Genomic DNA, 17,627 nt, shown 5'->3' with positions numbered 1-17,627 from the left:
TGCTCTCCACCCCAGGCTATAGTGAAGAGAATCCAGCAGCTTAGTGTAGTGGGGTGGCGGAGCCCTGCTGGCAGGCAGAACGCGTGCTTGTGGTTTCTGGGAAACGCTGTAGAGATTTGCAGCATTTTTAAAATACTTGTGTTCCCACCCGCCACACACCCCCCTTCACCCCACTCCTCATTCACCCCCAGTCTGGGTGTTTGCATATCTGGTATTTTCCAGAACCATTTCAGTGTAAATAAGAGAGATTAGAAGGAAACAGAGCACAGAGTGGCCAGGGGTATCGGGGTGGGCCAGAGGGGTTCTGGCCAGGGCTGGAAGGGGCCAGGGCAGGCTACCTCAATCAAGGCCCTGCCCCCGCACCAGGGTTCCAAGCTGCGCCTGCAAAAACAACCAATGACCATAACACGCACCCACACCCAGTTCAATGTGGCCCGGGCACTGTGCCCACCACCCACGGGCTGCGTGGTCAGGGCACTCTGAAGCTGTAGTTTGTCTAGCATGTCGTTGGGAAGAAGGCAGAATTGTGCCTCTGAGGACAGAGAAGGGAGACCTAGCGGAATAGAAATAACCTAGGCCACCACTCTATCCTGCTAATCCAGGATAGATAACCCCCCAAAATGCTCCTAAAGACCTTTCATCCATCAGTTCTCATGCCCTTGACACCTACCCACTGGCCTCTTATTACCAAAAGTACTCAGTTTGGGTCCTACTCTGAGCTCCCAAGCCAGGGCTTTCACATGGTGAGACTGTGCGGCCAAAAGTGCCTGCAGATTTGGCACAAAATGAAGTAAAAATCTCCTGTTTAAAAAACAAAAAACTCTCCAAGGATCATTTGGAGTAACATTAGGAACGGAAGCCTCCTAGAACACTGAGGCCAGGCAGCACCCAGCTGCGTTGGCACCACCAAATGCCCCTGGGAAAGCCCACTGCTCAGCGGCTAGCCTGGCAGACCTGGAAGCAGTACAATTTCAAGAGTTTCCTTGGAATCTTGCAGGCCCCACTCATGACAGCACCCAAGGGTCCTGGGGACAAAGTTGATGAGGCTCATACAGTTTCCACGCAGAGGTCTAGGGCTCCCCCTATAGCAAAGGGGCCCTTTCCTTTCTCCAAGATGCAGGTAACCCTGACTGGCCGGTCTTCTGCAGGACCACTGATGCCCACACCTGCAAGCCTGAGAAGCTGGGCTCTAAGAAGCTGAAAAAAGCTAGGGAACACCCAGTGTCCCATTTCTCCTTTCAGCTGGCTGTCTTTCAGAGCCACAGTGAAAGAGTTTGGACAAAAGCATCAGGAGTTCCCACTGGAAAGAAAACCTTCCCAGGAACAAGGATAGGCAAGCAGTAGGATGGATCATGAGGGTGCAAAATGACCCTCTCTGGATGGCGTTAGAAGCTGGGCAAAGGGAAAGATACGAATCTTCCTAAGCATTTATTACCTGCCAAAGTCTACATAAGTGATCTCACCTAATATATAAACATGTTTATCTTAAGTAAAGATCCATAAAGTATAGTAAACAGAATAAAAACCAAGTCTCCCTTTAGCTCCAGTCTTATTTTCCTTCTCAGAGAAAACTGCAGTGAGTTAGTTGGGTGTGCATCCTTCTCTGATTTCATCTTCTCAAATTCTGTGTGGATAAAATAAGGCCCATTTATTTAAGTCAAGGGTCATGACCTCTAAGAGGCCTCTCCTAACTGTCACCCCTTCTCCCTAGGTGTAACAGGCCACCTGCGCCTTCCCACCCACCGTTCACCTGTACAGACTTCTGCCATAGCCATTCCGGTGCTTGGTTGCCTTTCTTTACTTAAGTCTGTGCTTTCTCAAAGAAAGATGTTATTTTATTTTCTTAATCCACCAGTGCCCAGTGTAATGCCTGGTCCTTAAACAGACTTCATTAGATGTTTAAGGGAATGAGTACACTGAGGCTAAGAAAAGTTTGGTAACTTCATTAAAACTCAATGTAGGTCTTCTGGTCCATGCTCTTTCCACCATAACATGCCCTCTGCTAGGTTCTCCTGAGTGTGGAGGTGGTCTAGACAGATATGACAACCTCTGCAGGAACCTCACATCACTTTGTGGACAAACCCCAAGGTCCAATGGGAGAAGAAACTGTATCACAGATCTCCAGCAAATGCCTGAAAGTGCCACAGGGCTCAGGAAACTAGACTTGACTGGGAGGGGTGGGTAGATCTTCCTTTAAACCCTCACTTCTCCCCTCCTACCACATCCTCAAAAGCTCAAGGAAGCAGTGCTTTCTGGGTAGGACTCCCATGAAGGCCGGCTCTTCAGGCTCTTGGCAGCAGGAGGATAATCACATCCCCCGGTGGGCTTTTCTGAGCTCAGCAGAAACATCCTACATTCCCAGACTATCTACTTGGCCCACAGCACGGGCCGACTGAGGATACAAATGGAAGGGACTGGCTCCCTCTCTGCCAGACTCTAGTTCCCATCCGGCCTCTACCCCTTCTCAGTGGGCATTGACTTTCCCACCTAGGCTCATGGAACTGGACAGAGGAATTTTGACTCAACTGGGGTTTTGAGACCCTCATCTTTACCAACACCTCCCTTAGTCTCACCAGACTCAGAGAACTCTTTGACTATAGAAAACTGAAGAGTAATTGATCTAAAAACACTTGCCCTGGGGAGCCAAGGAAAGAATTTAGCAACTTCCCCCAAACCTGGCAATCACATTGGACCCCTCCTCTCCTCCTTCCCTCACCCCAGTTGGTCACCAACACTCCAGAGCCTGCCTCAGTTGCTCACACCTGATACCTCTCTCCATCTCCAATGCCTCTACCCAAGTTCAGGCCTCCCTTCACTCTACTAGCATTACAATAGCTCCCTCACTGTTCCACCCACAGCTACCCTTGCTATACCTGAAAGCATTCTCCATAAACAGACAGAGATTTTCTAAAACCTGTCCCTATTAAACCCCTACATTGCCCTTAGGTTAAAGTTTACATTCCCTATGATGACCCACGAGGACCTTTGTGACTGGCCCCTGCTTGCTTCTCTCAATACTGTCCCTATACACTGTCCCCCAGCCTAATTCCCCAAATGTGTCATTCTCTCTCCAACCTCTAGGCCTTGACATGTGTCTAATACAGTCATTTCCTTCCTCCTGTCTCCCCTATACTCATGTCCCACCCAGAGATGTCAGCTTTCTCTGACTCATTTCAAAGGCTGTACTTGAAGTTCCTTTACTGTGCTCCCTAGAGACCTATACTGGCCCCTGTCACTGAGCTTCTCAAATGGCACTGTCGTTGTCTGCTACGTGACAATCTCTCTCACTAGATTATGAGTTTCTTGGGGCTGGGATTCTGTGCTGCTCACTGCGGCATCCCAGGCCCCAGCACACAGTAAATGCTCAACAAATGTTTAACAGCTAGGTGAGTGGAAGGAGAGATGGTGGGAGAAGGGCTGCTTCTCTCAAGCCTGCTGAGTGATTTCTGTCAGGCCCCAAGTCTATCCTACTACTATGGCTCACGCCTACTCCCAATGGACCCTTGTCTAACAGCTACAGGGACATATGAACAAGGTGTGAGCCAAGCATTCTGGACACACACCATGTGAGAAGGAAACCCAAGGGGCTGTCTCTCCCTGGGGCCATCTGAACAGGCCATGGACAGGAGCCATGGGGCCTGGCCCCCATCTGTGTGAAGAAAGAGAACAGATGGTTAGCCAGCTCCTTCAGAGCTCCCTGGGGACAGGCAACATGTGGACACAGTTGATGGATGGCCTCATGGGCAGGGTGACTGCCAGAGCTGTCCCTGTGGGGCTAGAGTTGTCAGGGTACCCCACTCGGGAGTATGGAGGAGGCGGGAAGACTCTTTTCTTGGCATGGAACTGGGATTAGAACTGCTGCCAAGAAAAGGAGCAGGAGTAGGAGTGGGAGGAAGAGGAGGAGATAGAGGATGAGAGCCTCAGAAGAGGCTGCAGCACTCCCACACCAGCTCGTTGTCTGTCCCAGGAAGCTGGAAAGCTGGCTCACTCTGCTCCTCTCAGCTGTGGCATGAGTTCCCCACCACCTACCCAGGTAAGAAGAGATCTGGGGCTTCTCTCAGCCCTGTGCTTCTTCATGCCCTGTCAGATGGCTCTAAGAGACTCATAAAGATGGGGCTTTCTACTGTGCCCCTTGCCAGATCCCCCAGGTGGGGGAAGAAGTACCAGCTGGGCTTGCCTCACGGGGCTAGAGCAGCCAGCATTTCCGGGATACCAGCTGTAAGGTGGGATCCACCAGGGCCTCCAAAGCTACAGCATCCACTCCCCCAGGGATGGGGTAGCAGCAGCTAGTTGGGAAAGAGAGTGGTTGGGAAATATGAGATGCCGGGATGATCCCTGTGTTATAGAGAGACAACGAAACAGCATCTGCGATGCCAGGTCCTGAGCCCCACAGAGGCCTATGCTGTGGTTCAGCAGGGAGTTGGCAACCATCCCCTGGGGGTTCATGCTTTAAGAAGAAAATTCCATCTGTTGAAAGCAATGTTAGCCTGGGAGACAGCAGATCGACTTGGCAACATGGTCTGGTCTTTGGTTCTGAGGTAAAGACCACTCCCTCTAAGCTGTGGTTCTTCGTGCTCAGTCTAGCCTGGTGGCTAACACAGAGTAGGTGCTCAAGGTGATTCTGGAATAAATGTGGCCAGCTCCTTCCCTGGATTCCACAACAGGCTCCCTCCCACTCACTACCCCTTCCTAACTAGTAAAGCTGCCTGACCCCACCAGCCCCAGGGTAAAGGAAGGTCTGGAACCCAATTCCAGTGCTTCCTGCCAGAGTCTGACCCTGCCGCTCCCAGGCCCTCCAGCCCTGATATGCTGGTTGGCTGAGCAGCCATCTGAGCAGCGACTTCCCTTCCCCGGGAGAAAGCTAGGACCGGGACTCTGCCTGCTTCCTTAGCATTTCCTCCCACTTCTAACTTGGACATATCTGGCTGGTCACTTAGTGCTGAAAGGTCCTGGCCAGGCTGTGCACAGGTCAGGCTTCAGGGACCAGATCCGGACAGTCCTAAAAGGCAAAGCTGGGAAAGGGGGATGACCAGAGGCCAACTTGTCCTTCATGGGCTGTCTCCAGGCAGAACATTCCAAACTGATACACAGCTACCCTATCAAAATACCCCTGGCCTTAGAGATCCCCATCCTCCTAGAGACCATCTTTTCAGGAGTTAAATTGGGTCAGTCCTTGGTAAAGAAACAGATATCTGCTAAATCTGATAGATATGTCTAATCTAAATCTCTTCTGTTCCTATATGACCCCCTCCCACTGCTGTTTTGTGCAGGCAGGATGCTATAGTTGGGGTCTCAGGGATGGTCAGGTCATACTATCTCTCTGTAGGCTTAATCCCTGTTGCTTTTCCAGAGCCATGCTTTTCTTTCTTCCAGGAGAGGTAATCAAACTCTTGGAGCCCAAGTGATCTTTATAAATCAGATCCAGTCATTTCCTGCTTCAAACCCTACAATGGTCCCATTTCACTGAGATAAAATCTAAACTCCTATCATGGTTTACAAGGTCTTTCATGATTTGGGCCCTGCTTATCTCTGCAGCCTTACCTGGTATTCAACTCCTCACTCGGGGGGCAAGAGGAGATCTGAGGTCACCGCCTCAGCAGCTGTACATCCCAGATGCTTTATGACAGCCCTGATTTGAAATAATATATCTTTTTTTCACCTCTCATAGCTAAGTAACATGGAAATCCTATATTGTAGTCCACATACCAACCTGGACGAGTAGTACTGTCTCTCATATCTGGAAATGGTACATGTTAGCCTCCATACCCCCATTTAGGGCTGGGGAACTATGGTGCCCTAATCCACTCTTGTATCATAAAGCTTGTATGGCTGTGTATCACCCCCAGCTGAGGTCGCTACTCCCCACAGGCCAGGTAAGTGGTCCCTGGAGTCCAAGGAGTGGCCCAGCTTCACCACTCACACACTCGCTAGGCTCTGACTACAGCTTTTGGGTACCCCAAACATCCACCTAAGTGCAATCGCAGAAGACGCCAGCAATCCCAGTCCCTGCTCAACCCCAGCTGCCCAGGGAAACACTCACATCAGCTGGCTCCCTGCGGGGTCCCTCGCCACTCCGCAGCCAGCTCCGGCTCAGCTCGCTGAGCTCCGGGATGGATTGCACCTTGAGCCGCACGCTGTCCTCAGACTGCCGGATCATCTCTACAATCTCATCCCTGGACTTGCTCTCCACATTGTGCCCATTAATCTCCACCAGACGATCACCCGGCACCAGCCCCAGGCCCAGGTCCTTGGTGCCCGCACCGGGCTCAGCAAAGTGAACCACCTTCCGATAGACCTGGCCCTCGGGGCTCCGATCCAGCATGGTTGTACGCCGCAGGGAGAAGCCAAAGTCTCCAGTGGGCCTTCGTTGCAGCTCCAGCTCCCGGAGGGCAGGGGGTGGCGCGGGCACCACGGGAGGCAAGCGCAGGTCAGCTGGAAACCTTTTAGTCACCAGCTCAGGGATTCGGGACCGCGGTCCTGGTCGAGGGAGGCCTGGGCCAGGATGCTGCACCAGCTGTCCCTCCAGAGTCCTCACCTCCACCTGCGGAGATGGGGCAGCAGAGTGCTCCGAGGGGGTGGAGGTCTCGGAGGCACTCTCATCTCGGCTGCGCTGGGAGAAGGAGAAGCGCTTAACAATCATCTGTGAGTTCTGCTTGGCCAGGGAGCCGAACTTGGCGGCCCGCTGCAGCACAGAGCCGCGGAAGCTGCCTTCCTCACCTTTGAGGTCGTCGCTGGAGCTGGCTGTGCTGAGCTGGCCCGAGTCCAGGATGACGCTGCCCCTGTTGCTGTCAGAGTCAATGTCAGTCAGGTGCAGGTCGGAGCCGCTGGCGACCTTGATGGGGATGGGGTTGGAGATTTCCAGGCGCGTCTTAGATTCACGCTTGGAGGAGCGGTTCAGGTTGAAGAAGCCACGTCGCAGGCTCATCTCCTCCAGGCTCCGCAGCTCGGCCGCTGACATCCGCTCCTTTTTCTCCTTTTTCTCCTTCTTCTCCTTCCGCCCGCCATCTTTGTCCTTGTCTTTCTTCATTAGGTTAAACATGGTGCGGGTGCTGTTTGTAGGGGTGGCGCCCCCAGAGGATTATGGGTGCTTAGCACAGGGCCTTTATGCCCCACCTTGCTGCTGCAGGCAGAGAAAGAAAGAGAGAGAGATTATTGGAGCAGAGCCTCTTTCGCATCTCCAGTCCAGACATGGCCAACTACTGAGCACAGCTACCCTCACCGAGTACTTGCTATGTGCTAGGTGCTCTGCATTACACAATAGGACTGTCTCAGTTAAGCTAAGCCTCATAACACTGCTATGGGGAGGTCTATTATTACCCCCATTTTACAAATAAGGAAACTTGAGGTTTAGATCAGTTTGTAAAAGCCCAAACTCCAAAGTCTCTCATTTCCTGTGGCCCCTGATAGCCCGAGGCTTAGGTGTGCATGAAGGTGGCACCTGGGAGATCTGACCTCCTGGCAAGAGGTTGCCATCAAGCCAACTTGGGACCTGACTTGTTTCAAACACAAGGGGGAAAGGAAAGGGACTCTGTGTACCATCAAGTCCCCATAGCCAACGTCCCTCAAGGCAACAGACATCACATGCTGCTGGCCTCATCCTAAAGCCTCGCTATCCCTAGTGCAGCAGGCTTAGCACCCGCCTGACAGAAGACCTCAAAGAACCAATACTTACTTAATGACTACCACTTGCCGGGCATAATGCCAGGCACTTTAACCCTACTACTTCATTTGAACCTCACAGCATCCCTGCAAGGTAGGTATCATAATCTCTACTTTACACATGAGAAAACGGGGCTCAGAAAATTAAGTATACGTTAGTTGTCATACAGCTAATAAGAGGGAACATAGGGATTCAGTGGCAAATACTGTTTTCTTCCTAGGGCCTGGGTGCCCAAAGTGAAGCAGAGAGGGAAGTAAGGGGAAGTTCCAGACTGAACAGAGGAGAGACAGCTGCAAGGTGGGGGTGGGGTGGGTGGGGTCTGCTGGATAAACAGGATCCTGAAAAACTCACATCCTTTTGCCTAAATATAGCACCTAAATATAGCAGCCTGAGAGCAAACCCCCAGCTCCAGGGCAAGTGTGTCTAGGCAGCCGACCTCCTCCCACCCCTCTGCACACCTGATTGGGGACAGGACTGAGGAAAACCTAGTGGGGGTGGAGTTGAGAGAGCCTTTCTCGTTGTAACCAGCAGGGAACAAGAAGTACAAATAGGCCATACCACCTAATTAGAAATTAAATGTAATTTTTTCCTTCTCCATAAAGGTCTCTGGCTCTGAGTTCTAGGCACAGCAACTACAGGCTTATTCCTTCCAATAATGACCTCTTGCAAGGCCCCGGAGAGGCCTTTCCTCTCTGTAGACCCAACACCCACCACCAAGCAGGGCCCTCCAGGCTCCACATTCTACTGAGAGGGACCCCAAAGCCAAGTACAATGCCTAGGAAGGTATCCAGGCCAAGAACACCCAAGGGGCCTGGTACACTGGCTAATTGCTTCCCCTCTGCCCAACACCTTGATTCATGTGGTTCCTAAGAGATCAACTATCCTTTCCAGAGCAGTACTGTCCACAAGAAATATAATTTGGGTCAAATATGTAATTTAAAATGTTCTAGCAGCCACATTAAAAACAGTAAAATGAAACAGGTGAAATTAACTGTAATGATATATTTTATTTATCAAATATATCCAAATATATTTATAATAAATATATCCAAATAAGTAAATATATCCAAAATATTGTCATCTCAACCTGTAATCTGTATAAAATATAAAATATATCGAGATAGTTTTGCATTTTCTTTTCCATATTATCTTTGAAATCCAGCACATAGTTCACCCTCAGAGCATATACCAATGCAGAGTAACCACATTTCAACAGCCCTGTGTGGCTAGCAGCTATCTGACTGGACACTACAATGCTAGAGAACTCTTTAGTTGCAAAGGGGTGGAAAATCTGGTCTAGTTACTAGCTCCCTGTGGACCTAGCAGGCACCCCTTTCTTCCTCTGACCTCAGTTTCTACCTGGTAAAACAAAGTTCCTTTTGAACTTTTTGGTTCTAAATGCTCCATACACAGTACCTGGGAGTGGGAAGACAGGAAATAGGGCCCAAGAGGCACAAAGTCAGGGCGACCTTGGCCAAGTAGGTCTGGACTGATTTTGGATGGGGGAGTCCTTGCCAGCAAGCATACTCTCTTCAGGGCTTTACTTTGACCTGGGGAGTCTCTCCTCCTGCACCATTGATGGGGGTGGGGCACAGACCTACCACATGCCAGGACATGAGCTCTTCAGATGGTCACTGTCCATCTTACCCCTCACCCACCACTGCTTGCACTGTTTTAAAGGGCTAGTTTGGAAGACGGCTCCAAGGGGCACCTGGGAGGAAATGAAGAAAGAAACCCACCTTGGGGACTGGGAGGGATCAAACAACTATCTAGGACTCAGCCCAACCACAGAGAAACCAAATGCCTTCAATGCTGTCCTATCAACACACCTTTTGGTCTCCAATTCTCACACCGCAATTCTTACCCAATCCTGGCTCTTTGCTGGGGGGCTAGATATTTGAGCAGTATCAACGGAAAACAGGCCCCAGAATTCTAGAATCTTTGGGCTGGAAAGGTCCCTGAAAAGTAATTTCATATAAATCCCTGTCTCGGCAAAAGCTTGCCTCTTGCCATTGCGACAGGCAGGAACAACAGCCAGTCACAGCAGCAGTACACCGGTAGTGCTGGCCAGAAATGTTAGGAGATCTGGTATGTTGGCCTGGATCTGCCAACAAATCGCGGGGGGACCTTGAACCTGTCACTTTGCTCAAGGTTGGACTAGATGATCTAGGTCTCCTCTAGCTCTAAAATTTCAAATATCTAAGTCTCTTGTGGACACAGGTTAGTTATTAACTTTCTGCCAAAGTCACACCTCTAATCCCAACCCTGAGGCCTTTAAAGACTGGGTCCATTTCAGCCCTCCCCTCATCACCCCTGTTTTGCCACTGTTATCTGCACAGCTCACAAGGTACCCCTTCCCTACTGTCACCCTTACAATTGCCAGGCCTGGCTGTGGCGTGGGTTCTGTCCTGTGCCACATGTCTGGAGTTACCTGCAGACTCCTCCTCTAGGGTCAGACCTGTAATACAGCTGCAGCTGCTGCTGCTCCTCAGCACCCAATTCGTTAGAGACCTGGGCTCTGTCTGTTACCTTTTTGTCGACTTTGGACTTTCTAGCCCCTCCTGTCCTCAGCTCCAAAAGTTTCCAGCAGCAACAACCTCATCACTCTCTCCCCTCTCTCCATTCCAGGCTGCAGGTTCTACCAGCCTCCTCTTCTCTTACCCTCATCAGTGAAAATAACCTTACAGTTTTTCTGACCATCTTCTCTGCCTTTCTCTCCTCACCCTACTCCAGGAGGCCTTTCCTAATTTATTTATTTATTTATTTATTTATTTATTTTTTTTTTTTTTTTTTTAAGGTCTCAGTGTCATTTCAGAGCCTTTCCTAATTTAAAGTGGAGGAAAGGTATGTGTGTAAATTAGGGAATGTATGTAAAGTTGGGTATGTATGTACCTAAATCATTTTGACCCTGCTATCCTCAAAATCAAAGCAAAGTACAATTGACTCAGTCAACTCAACTGCTTTATCACTTTAAGACAGAAAGCATTTTGAGGTCAAGGACCATTCAACTCAAATGTGCACCTATCATTTCACCAAGAGGAGAAACAATTTACATATTCATACAATGGAATGCTATTCAGCAATAAACAGGAAGCAATTACTGATACACACAACAGGGATGAATTTCAAAAACATTATGTCAAGTGACAGTAAAAGAAGTGGTTGACAGAAGAGTACATACTGATATGGTACTATTTATATGAAGCTCTAATACATACAAAACTAACCAATGGTAAAAATAATAATAATAATAATCAGAACAGTGGTTACCTCTGGGAAGTGGGGGTGGGGGTAGGGATTGCCTGAAAAAGGACATGAGGGAACTTTCTGGGATGAGGTTCATTTTACATATCTTGATAGGGGTTTGGTATATACATTTGTTAATAGTCATCAAATAGTGCACATAAGATTCGTGCATTTCATTGTGTAAAATATTCACTCAAAAGGAAAAAAGAACTGTAAATAAATATTGAGCTCTAGTTGATATACATGCTAAAGTATTTGAGGCAAAGTATACTAATGTCTACAATTTACTTTGATATGCATCAAAATGTAAGATGGCTTGATGGATGGATCAAGGGATAAATATGTGATAAAGCAAAAATAGTAAAGTGTTAATTACAGAATCTACAAGGTGAGGGTTATTCACTATAAAATTCTTTAACTTTTCTAAATGTTTGCAGAGCTGTATGACAAAATATTGGGGAAATATGTATCTATCAAGCATCTATTAAATGCAAGGGGTATAAGATAAATAAAACTAATGAAAGAGCTTAGCTTTCAGATGTCAGGTAACAAACCTGGGAACAAATCTGAGTTAGTATTTATGCTATCTTGGGTTAAGTCACTTAAGTCCTCAGTGCCTCTGTTTCCCCCTTTGTAAAATGGGGATAATAATAGTACCTACCATATAAAGCATGAGAATTAAATGAAATATGTATATAAGCCCTTCATCTAACACGCAGCCCAAAGTAAACCCTCAAGAATGGTACCCAATGGGCACATTCTTGCCATCTAAATGGGATGGTAGAGAGGATAGTAAAGTACATAAATGATTATCAGCACAACTGTGACTAAAATAAGTCTAGACATAAAATCTTAATGCTGGACAGGTCTGTTGTATATGGACAGTAAAGCTCAAACAAGTGAAGGCAACCCAATGAGCACATGGCCAAGCTGGGTCACTGGCTCAAGTCCAAGGCCCCATACAGCTATGGTCAAGAATAAGGACAGTCAATTCATAGATGCAGAAATATAAATGGCCAACAAATAGGAACAGCTATTCAGCCTCAGTAATGTTCACAGACATGTGAAATAAAAGAGGTATATTATTGCTCACTTAGCAGTTTAGTTAAAAACTACCAAGGTTCATAACATCAATCAATTACAGGATGGGAAGCAGGTTGTCTCCTACATGGTGGTGGGAGTACACATTGGTGTAACGAGGGCAAGGTGGTGGTACCTATGAAAGTATTTAAATGTACATATTCTTTGGGCAATTCCTCTTCAAAGACACCTATAGATATATTCATATAATAGACATGGCTAATCTTTGCAGCATTGTTTGTAATAGCAAAATACTGTCAATATAAATGACCATCACTAGGGGAATAGCTAAATTATAGAACTGGGCAGTGATTAAAAAGAATGAGGTAGATTTGTATATACTGTCCTGGGAAGATTCTATACTATATTATTAAGTGAAAAAAGCAAGTTGTCAGATAGTATATTATTTTTGTTAAAATTTTAAAAACTATATATATGTATATATGTGTGTGTGTGTGTATATATATATATATATATATATATATATACATTATGTATATTTGTATATGCATAGAAAAATGTATACTCTGGGGAAGGGACAGGGATTTTAGAAGGCTCAAAGCAGACTTGTGTTTTATCTGTATTGTTTTCATTTTTTACAATAAGAATATGTAACTGGTAGAGGTGCGTGTGCGTGTATTTAAGCCTAGGGGCTTTAGGTAGTGGGATTATATGTAATTTTTCTTCTGCTTTTCTACATGTCCTTCATTTCCTACAGAAAAAAAAATTAATATTTACATAAAATTATATTTATGTAACATGATGTATTAAGCTAGAAACATATATAAAAATACATAACAAACTTTTGAAAAATAGTCTGGAAAGATCCATTACAAAAATTTTATCAGTGGTGTTTTTCTGTTCAGTAGGGGCAAAGAAAAGTAACACTTTAGCTTTCCACCTAGTACATTTCAAATTAAACCTTTTTTTTCAGCATATGTTACTTTTGTGATTGTAAAGATTTTTTTAAAATAAAGAAAAAAAAAGGTTTGACAGAGTAGTAAGCAATCCATTAAGCACTAAAGTTGTAAACAGGGTTTGGAATGGCAAGTTCAAGGAATGCCCTTTCATGCCTTAAAAAAGTTTCAGTAACTTAGGGGACTTGGTTAAAATAGATCTCACTGTTGTCTTGCAGCTTTAAGTGGGGACAGATTTAAATGGGTCACTCTGCAGCTGGTAAAGTAGAAACCCCAGGAAATGGAAACTATAACGTTCGAGTCCCAAGACAAGGGCTCCTAGACTTGGGCGCTGTGGGTGGATACTTAAAAGGGTCAGTCCCCGCCACCCCACCCCAGACCACACTCATAAATAAATACAAAGGAAATACTTTCCCAAGAGAGCCGGCCTCTCTTGCTTGGCCTCTGACCTCCCTGAGCGGCTGTTTCCTACAGCCTCGAGGCCTTTATCTCAGTGCTGGCCCGCACCAAGGACTGCAAAAGCGGCCTGGTGGGGCTTGCACGGCACCTGGCCCGGCCGGGCGGCCCCAGCCCGAGCGGCTCAGGGTGACGCCTGTCCCTGACGCCGCTGCCGCCGCCGAGCTTCTTCCCGGCGGGTTCTGCTGAGCTCCGCGGCGCCCCGTGACTCACTGCCAGGTCACACGGGGCTTATCTGGCTCCAGGTGTGCTCCCTCACTTAGACTGCACGCTTCTCACATGACATGAGCCCGCCTGCCCGCCGGCTCCCTTCCCTGCCGGCCGCCGCGCGGGGAACGGGCAACCCCCAGCATCTCCAGGCAGCGGGGCCCGCGCAGCCGCAGCTCCGACGCGCCTCCCGCAGCCATCCCGCAAGCCCCGGGAGAAATAGGAGCGGGAGAGGTGCCAGCAGCCGGGCCGGGACCCCAGCTGCTCCTCCAGGTGCACTTCCTAGGTTTCATGCAGAGCCTGCAGCAGCCTGCTGGGCACTAAACTCAGCTAACACTACCCACACCCACCGGTACCTTCGGTGTGACCTTGAGCAAGTCGCGTTCCCTAGCTATGCCTCAGCTATTAATATTTCAACTATAAAATCTCCATGGGCCTGAGAGTTCAGACTTGGCCCCAAGCCCTTGCCTTTGCTGGAGAGGTATGCTGCTCAACCACAAACTGCAGGTTCTAAGCCTCTTCTGCCTCTGACTTGCTGTGTGACCTTGAGCCCATCATCCAACATCTCTGAATACCAGAGAATAATCAAAATAATCCTTTGTAAATGATGATAAGGTACCTGGCAGCGAGAAAGTGCCCTGTAAAATTGTCAGTCCACAATTCAAACTGCTGCCTGACCGTCAGCTATTTGAAATGTCAAAGGAATGTGGATAATTTATACGCCACACAATTCCTACCTCAAGAGAAAGGGCAAGAAAGTGAGGTGGGGGGAGGAATGGAGGCTTTCCAGGTAGACTACTTTTCCGGGTCTACCACTGTACCACCCCACTCTCTAATTCAATCGACCTCAGAAAATGGTGATGGGGGGTGAGGTGCAATAAGCAGATATTAAAGGACCCCGGGGTCTGACCCAAAGCAGAACTTAAAAAGCTCCATCAAGCCCCCAACCCAAGTCCTGGGGGAACCTGTTAATCATAAAACAGAGTGGGCTGGACCCTCTTATCCTATCAAACCTTTAAACTACCTCAGCTTTACCCACCAAGCCCAGGAGAGGCCTGGGACAAGGCCTGGGGTCCAGGGCCACTGACAGGGCCCTGCTCACATGGATGCTCTGGTTCCAGTCTGTGGCGTCCACTCAAGGTGAAGGAGGTCTGGCTGGGGACAAATTTCTGGCTGGAAGAAGCAAGAATAGCACTGCTGCACTGGAGACCTGTGACACACCAAGTCTGGATCAAGGCTTCCTGAGTTCCAACAACTCCCTGCTCCACCCAAGTAGGGTGGATGCTCCCTTTCACAGAAGCCCCAGCTTTGCCCCACCCAGTCCACCCTCATGTACCTGTCTCTGGGGGACCCTGGAGTTTTCAGGCCAACTTTTGAAGACATATGCACTCTTCAGTGAGCAGCTTCCAGGTGAGTCAGTAAAGGGGGCTTCAGGCAACAGGCTGGCTGGCCAGACTGCCAGGCAGTGAGGTTGAGAGACCAAGCTAGAGTCAGGAAGGGCACAGTCCCTGTGAGGGCAGCTGAGGAGAGCCTGAGGCATGGGAGGAAGCCCTCAGGCACACACCCTGGCACCTGAGCCAGACAGGGAAAGAGTAAACAAACTAGATACTCAAAGCTGCCAGGCACCAAGTCATCAACTGTTCAAAGTTCAAAGCTCCCAAAGGAAGTGACCACCAGCATGCTACCCCCCTAATCCCCATAGTACACCCCACCTGCAACCCTTCACATTACCCTAAACCCTAAACACAATAGCTTCCCTTACTGTCTTCCTGGAATTGAAGCCCCAACTCCAACGTCCCCAACCCCAAATGGACAAGCATACCTCCACCCAAGGCTATATATAACCAGTCATATCCAGCAACCAGGATGATGTTTCCTGGAAAGCCCTCATCACAAAAAGTCAGAGAGGAAGCAGAGGAGGTGGCACGCCATTGACAAAGAGCCAGCAAAATCTGTCAGGAAGCCAGAGACCTCAGGAGAGCAACTTTCAATATCCCCAAATAGAAAATAGCCCCTGAACCAAAAGGATAGGGAACATTAGGCAAAGGTGGGCCTATTGTCATGACAATAGGATACGAGCCTGCCCAAGAAAAGGGCTCTAGACCAGGTAAGGACATGGAAAGGCAGCTTGAACCTCTACAGTCAGCATCTTGCTAAGGTAATCTTGCTCTGAGTCACCTGGACATCCTTCCCTCCCTTCCGGCCCGGCCCAGGTATACACACTTTGCACAGTTCCCTCTCCATGGGGTCATTTACATGGCCTCCTCAGCCAAAGACATGCCAGGCACTCAAAAGACAAAATGAACCTATGCAAACCAGCCCGAATAACTGGCAAGGTGAATGGGCGAGGGTATCCAATTTCATGCCTTTGGGGGACCATCTGAGGGCAGGGAGGTCCTAGGGAGCAGAGCTCTTCCCAGGAAGCATCATCCTAGGCCTCCTTACAGAAATGCAAACCATGAGGACACTGCCAAACACATGCCAAAACAGGCAAAAGGAGTACCACTTAAAAAACAAACTGGCTGTCTTCCCCCCCAACCCCGGCTCATTCTGGCTGGCAGCCTGTCCAACTAATCAGACGGACACATGTGCCTTGCAACAGGGTGACACCCCCACCTCCCCACCCCCACAACAAAGCCCCAATGTGTGGTGTGTTCCTGTAGGCCTTATCTCAGCCAGGAACATGACCCACTCCTCACCAGGCTTGGTACTAAGCAGCACCCCAACACGGGTTGGGGGTAGCAAACCTAACCACCTCCCCTTCCTATTGGCGAAACTACTGGCATGACAGGTTAGCAGGGCGGGGCGTCAGGGCCGCCTCACTCAGAGGCCTGGGGCAGGCAGTCCGACCTTCCCACACACACCCCACCCCTTTGCAGGGAAAGGTGAGGTGAGCAGCCAGTCACATGGGACAGCCTGCACTCCCGAATCTCCAAAGCCTACTAATCACCAGTCCCCCATCTTCTTGTCCCAAGGGGAGGGGGCTTAGGGAAGCGGGGTCTCCATTGTTTAGCCAGCTGTCTAGCAGCTGCTCCTTTGAGAGGAGCCCGCTGTCGGCCTGGCAGTGAAAGGGTGAAGGCCGCTGGGAGGGATAAAGGGCTCGGCGGAGGTGCTCGCCTTCCCTGCTGCCTTCCCCAGAGCCTCAGTGGGTCGGTCTGTTTGGGGGGGCCTGGGCCTGGCCCCGAGAAGCCCCCTAACCCCGAGACTGCAGCCTCCACCCCACAGTTCAGGGCCACCTGGGCTCCTCGGAGTCCCAAATCCCCCCAAACTGAAGGCCACCGTGCTCTGCCTCCCCGTGCCCCCGGAGCTGGCAAAAGGGGACGGAGCTCCCCCTCCCCGCCCCTCCTGGTCGGCCCCCACTCCCGGGCGCCGAGCTCCGCGGCGCGGCCAGGGACGGGAGCCGGGAGTCCGGGCCGCTGCTTCCAGGGGACAGGGAAGGAGGAGGAGCCGGCGGGCCCCGCCGCCCGCCCGCCTTACCAGACCGAGCCCGCCCCGCGACCGGGCCGGGCCCGGTCCGCAGCGGAGCGGCCGTCCCCGCCGCCCCGCACTCACCGGCCGCCGGAGCCCGCCCCGGCAGGCAGCAGAAGCGGAGACGCGGCATCCAGCGGCCCCGGCCGGGTCCGGGCTAGAGCACAGCTCGGCGCAGCGCAGCACCGCCCCCCGCGGTCGCGCGAGCGGAGCCGAAAGGGAGCTCCCTGCTGGTGGCTCCAGGGATAAACGCCCGGCCTTCCGGGCAGCGCCTGGGCGCGCCTCCAGAGCGGGCCATGCGGGCACTGCCCTGGGAGACCTCTGTCCGAGTCCGAGAGATCCTGCCTAGAGGTCCTGTCTGCCCTGGGCACTGGAGGCTGCCGGACATGCCCAGGGCAGGCACCAGGGTCATGCTGAAGTAGAGAACAGGTTCTGTCCAAGGCAGGCACTAGACTGCTGGCTGTGTCCAGGACGGTGCTGCCCAGGGCAGTGCTGTCCAGAGAAAGCAACTAAGTCTTACTGGCCACATCTGCAGAGGCACACATAGGGTGCTGCTGGATGGTGCCAGATGGCTCAGTCCAAAACAGGCACTG

General features: G+C 50.0%; 1 protein-coding gene across 17 annotated transcripts in view; it reads right to left on the bottom strand.

Annotated features, from left to right (window-relative positions):
• Positions 1-17,274, bottom strand: part of MYO18A (myosin XVIIIA) — a 92,819-nt gene extending 75,545 nt beyond the window's left edge. For 9 of the 17 annotated variants that reach the window (XM_088802028.1, XM_088802030.1, XM_088802029.1 and 6 more), the window contains exons 1-2: positions 17,119-17,274; positions 6,041-7,120 (exon numbers count right to left, since the gene is read on the bottom strand). In XM_088802028.1, coding sequence (XP_088658154.1) covers positions 6,041-7,039 — 999 coding nt within the window. In that variant the 5' untranslated portion in view covers positions 7,040-7,120; positions 17,119-17,274. The remainder of the gene's footprint in view (positions 1-6,040; positions 7,121-17,118) is intronic. The other 8 variants (XM_088802033.1, XM_088802034.1, XM_074319881.2 and 5 more) reach the window with 2 other exon arrangements.
• Between the last annotated feature and the right edge of the window lie 353 nt (positions 17,275-17,627).

The sequence above is a fragment of the Rhinolophus sinicus genome, chromosome 12 (assembly GCF_057876585.1).
Source record: "Rhinolophus sinicus isolate RSI-liver-muscle chromosome 12, RSI-T2T, whole genome shotgun sequence".
Classification (NCBI taxonomy): domain Eukaryota; kingdom Metazoa; phylum Chordata; class Mammalia; order Chiroptera; family Rhinolophidae; genus Rhinolophus; species Rhinolophus sinicus.
Note: the sequence above shows the minus strand (reverse complement) of the source record. Positions and strands in the feature narration are given on the sequence as shown.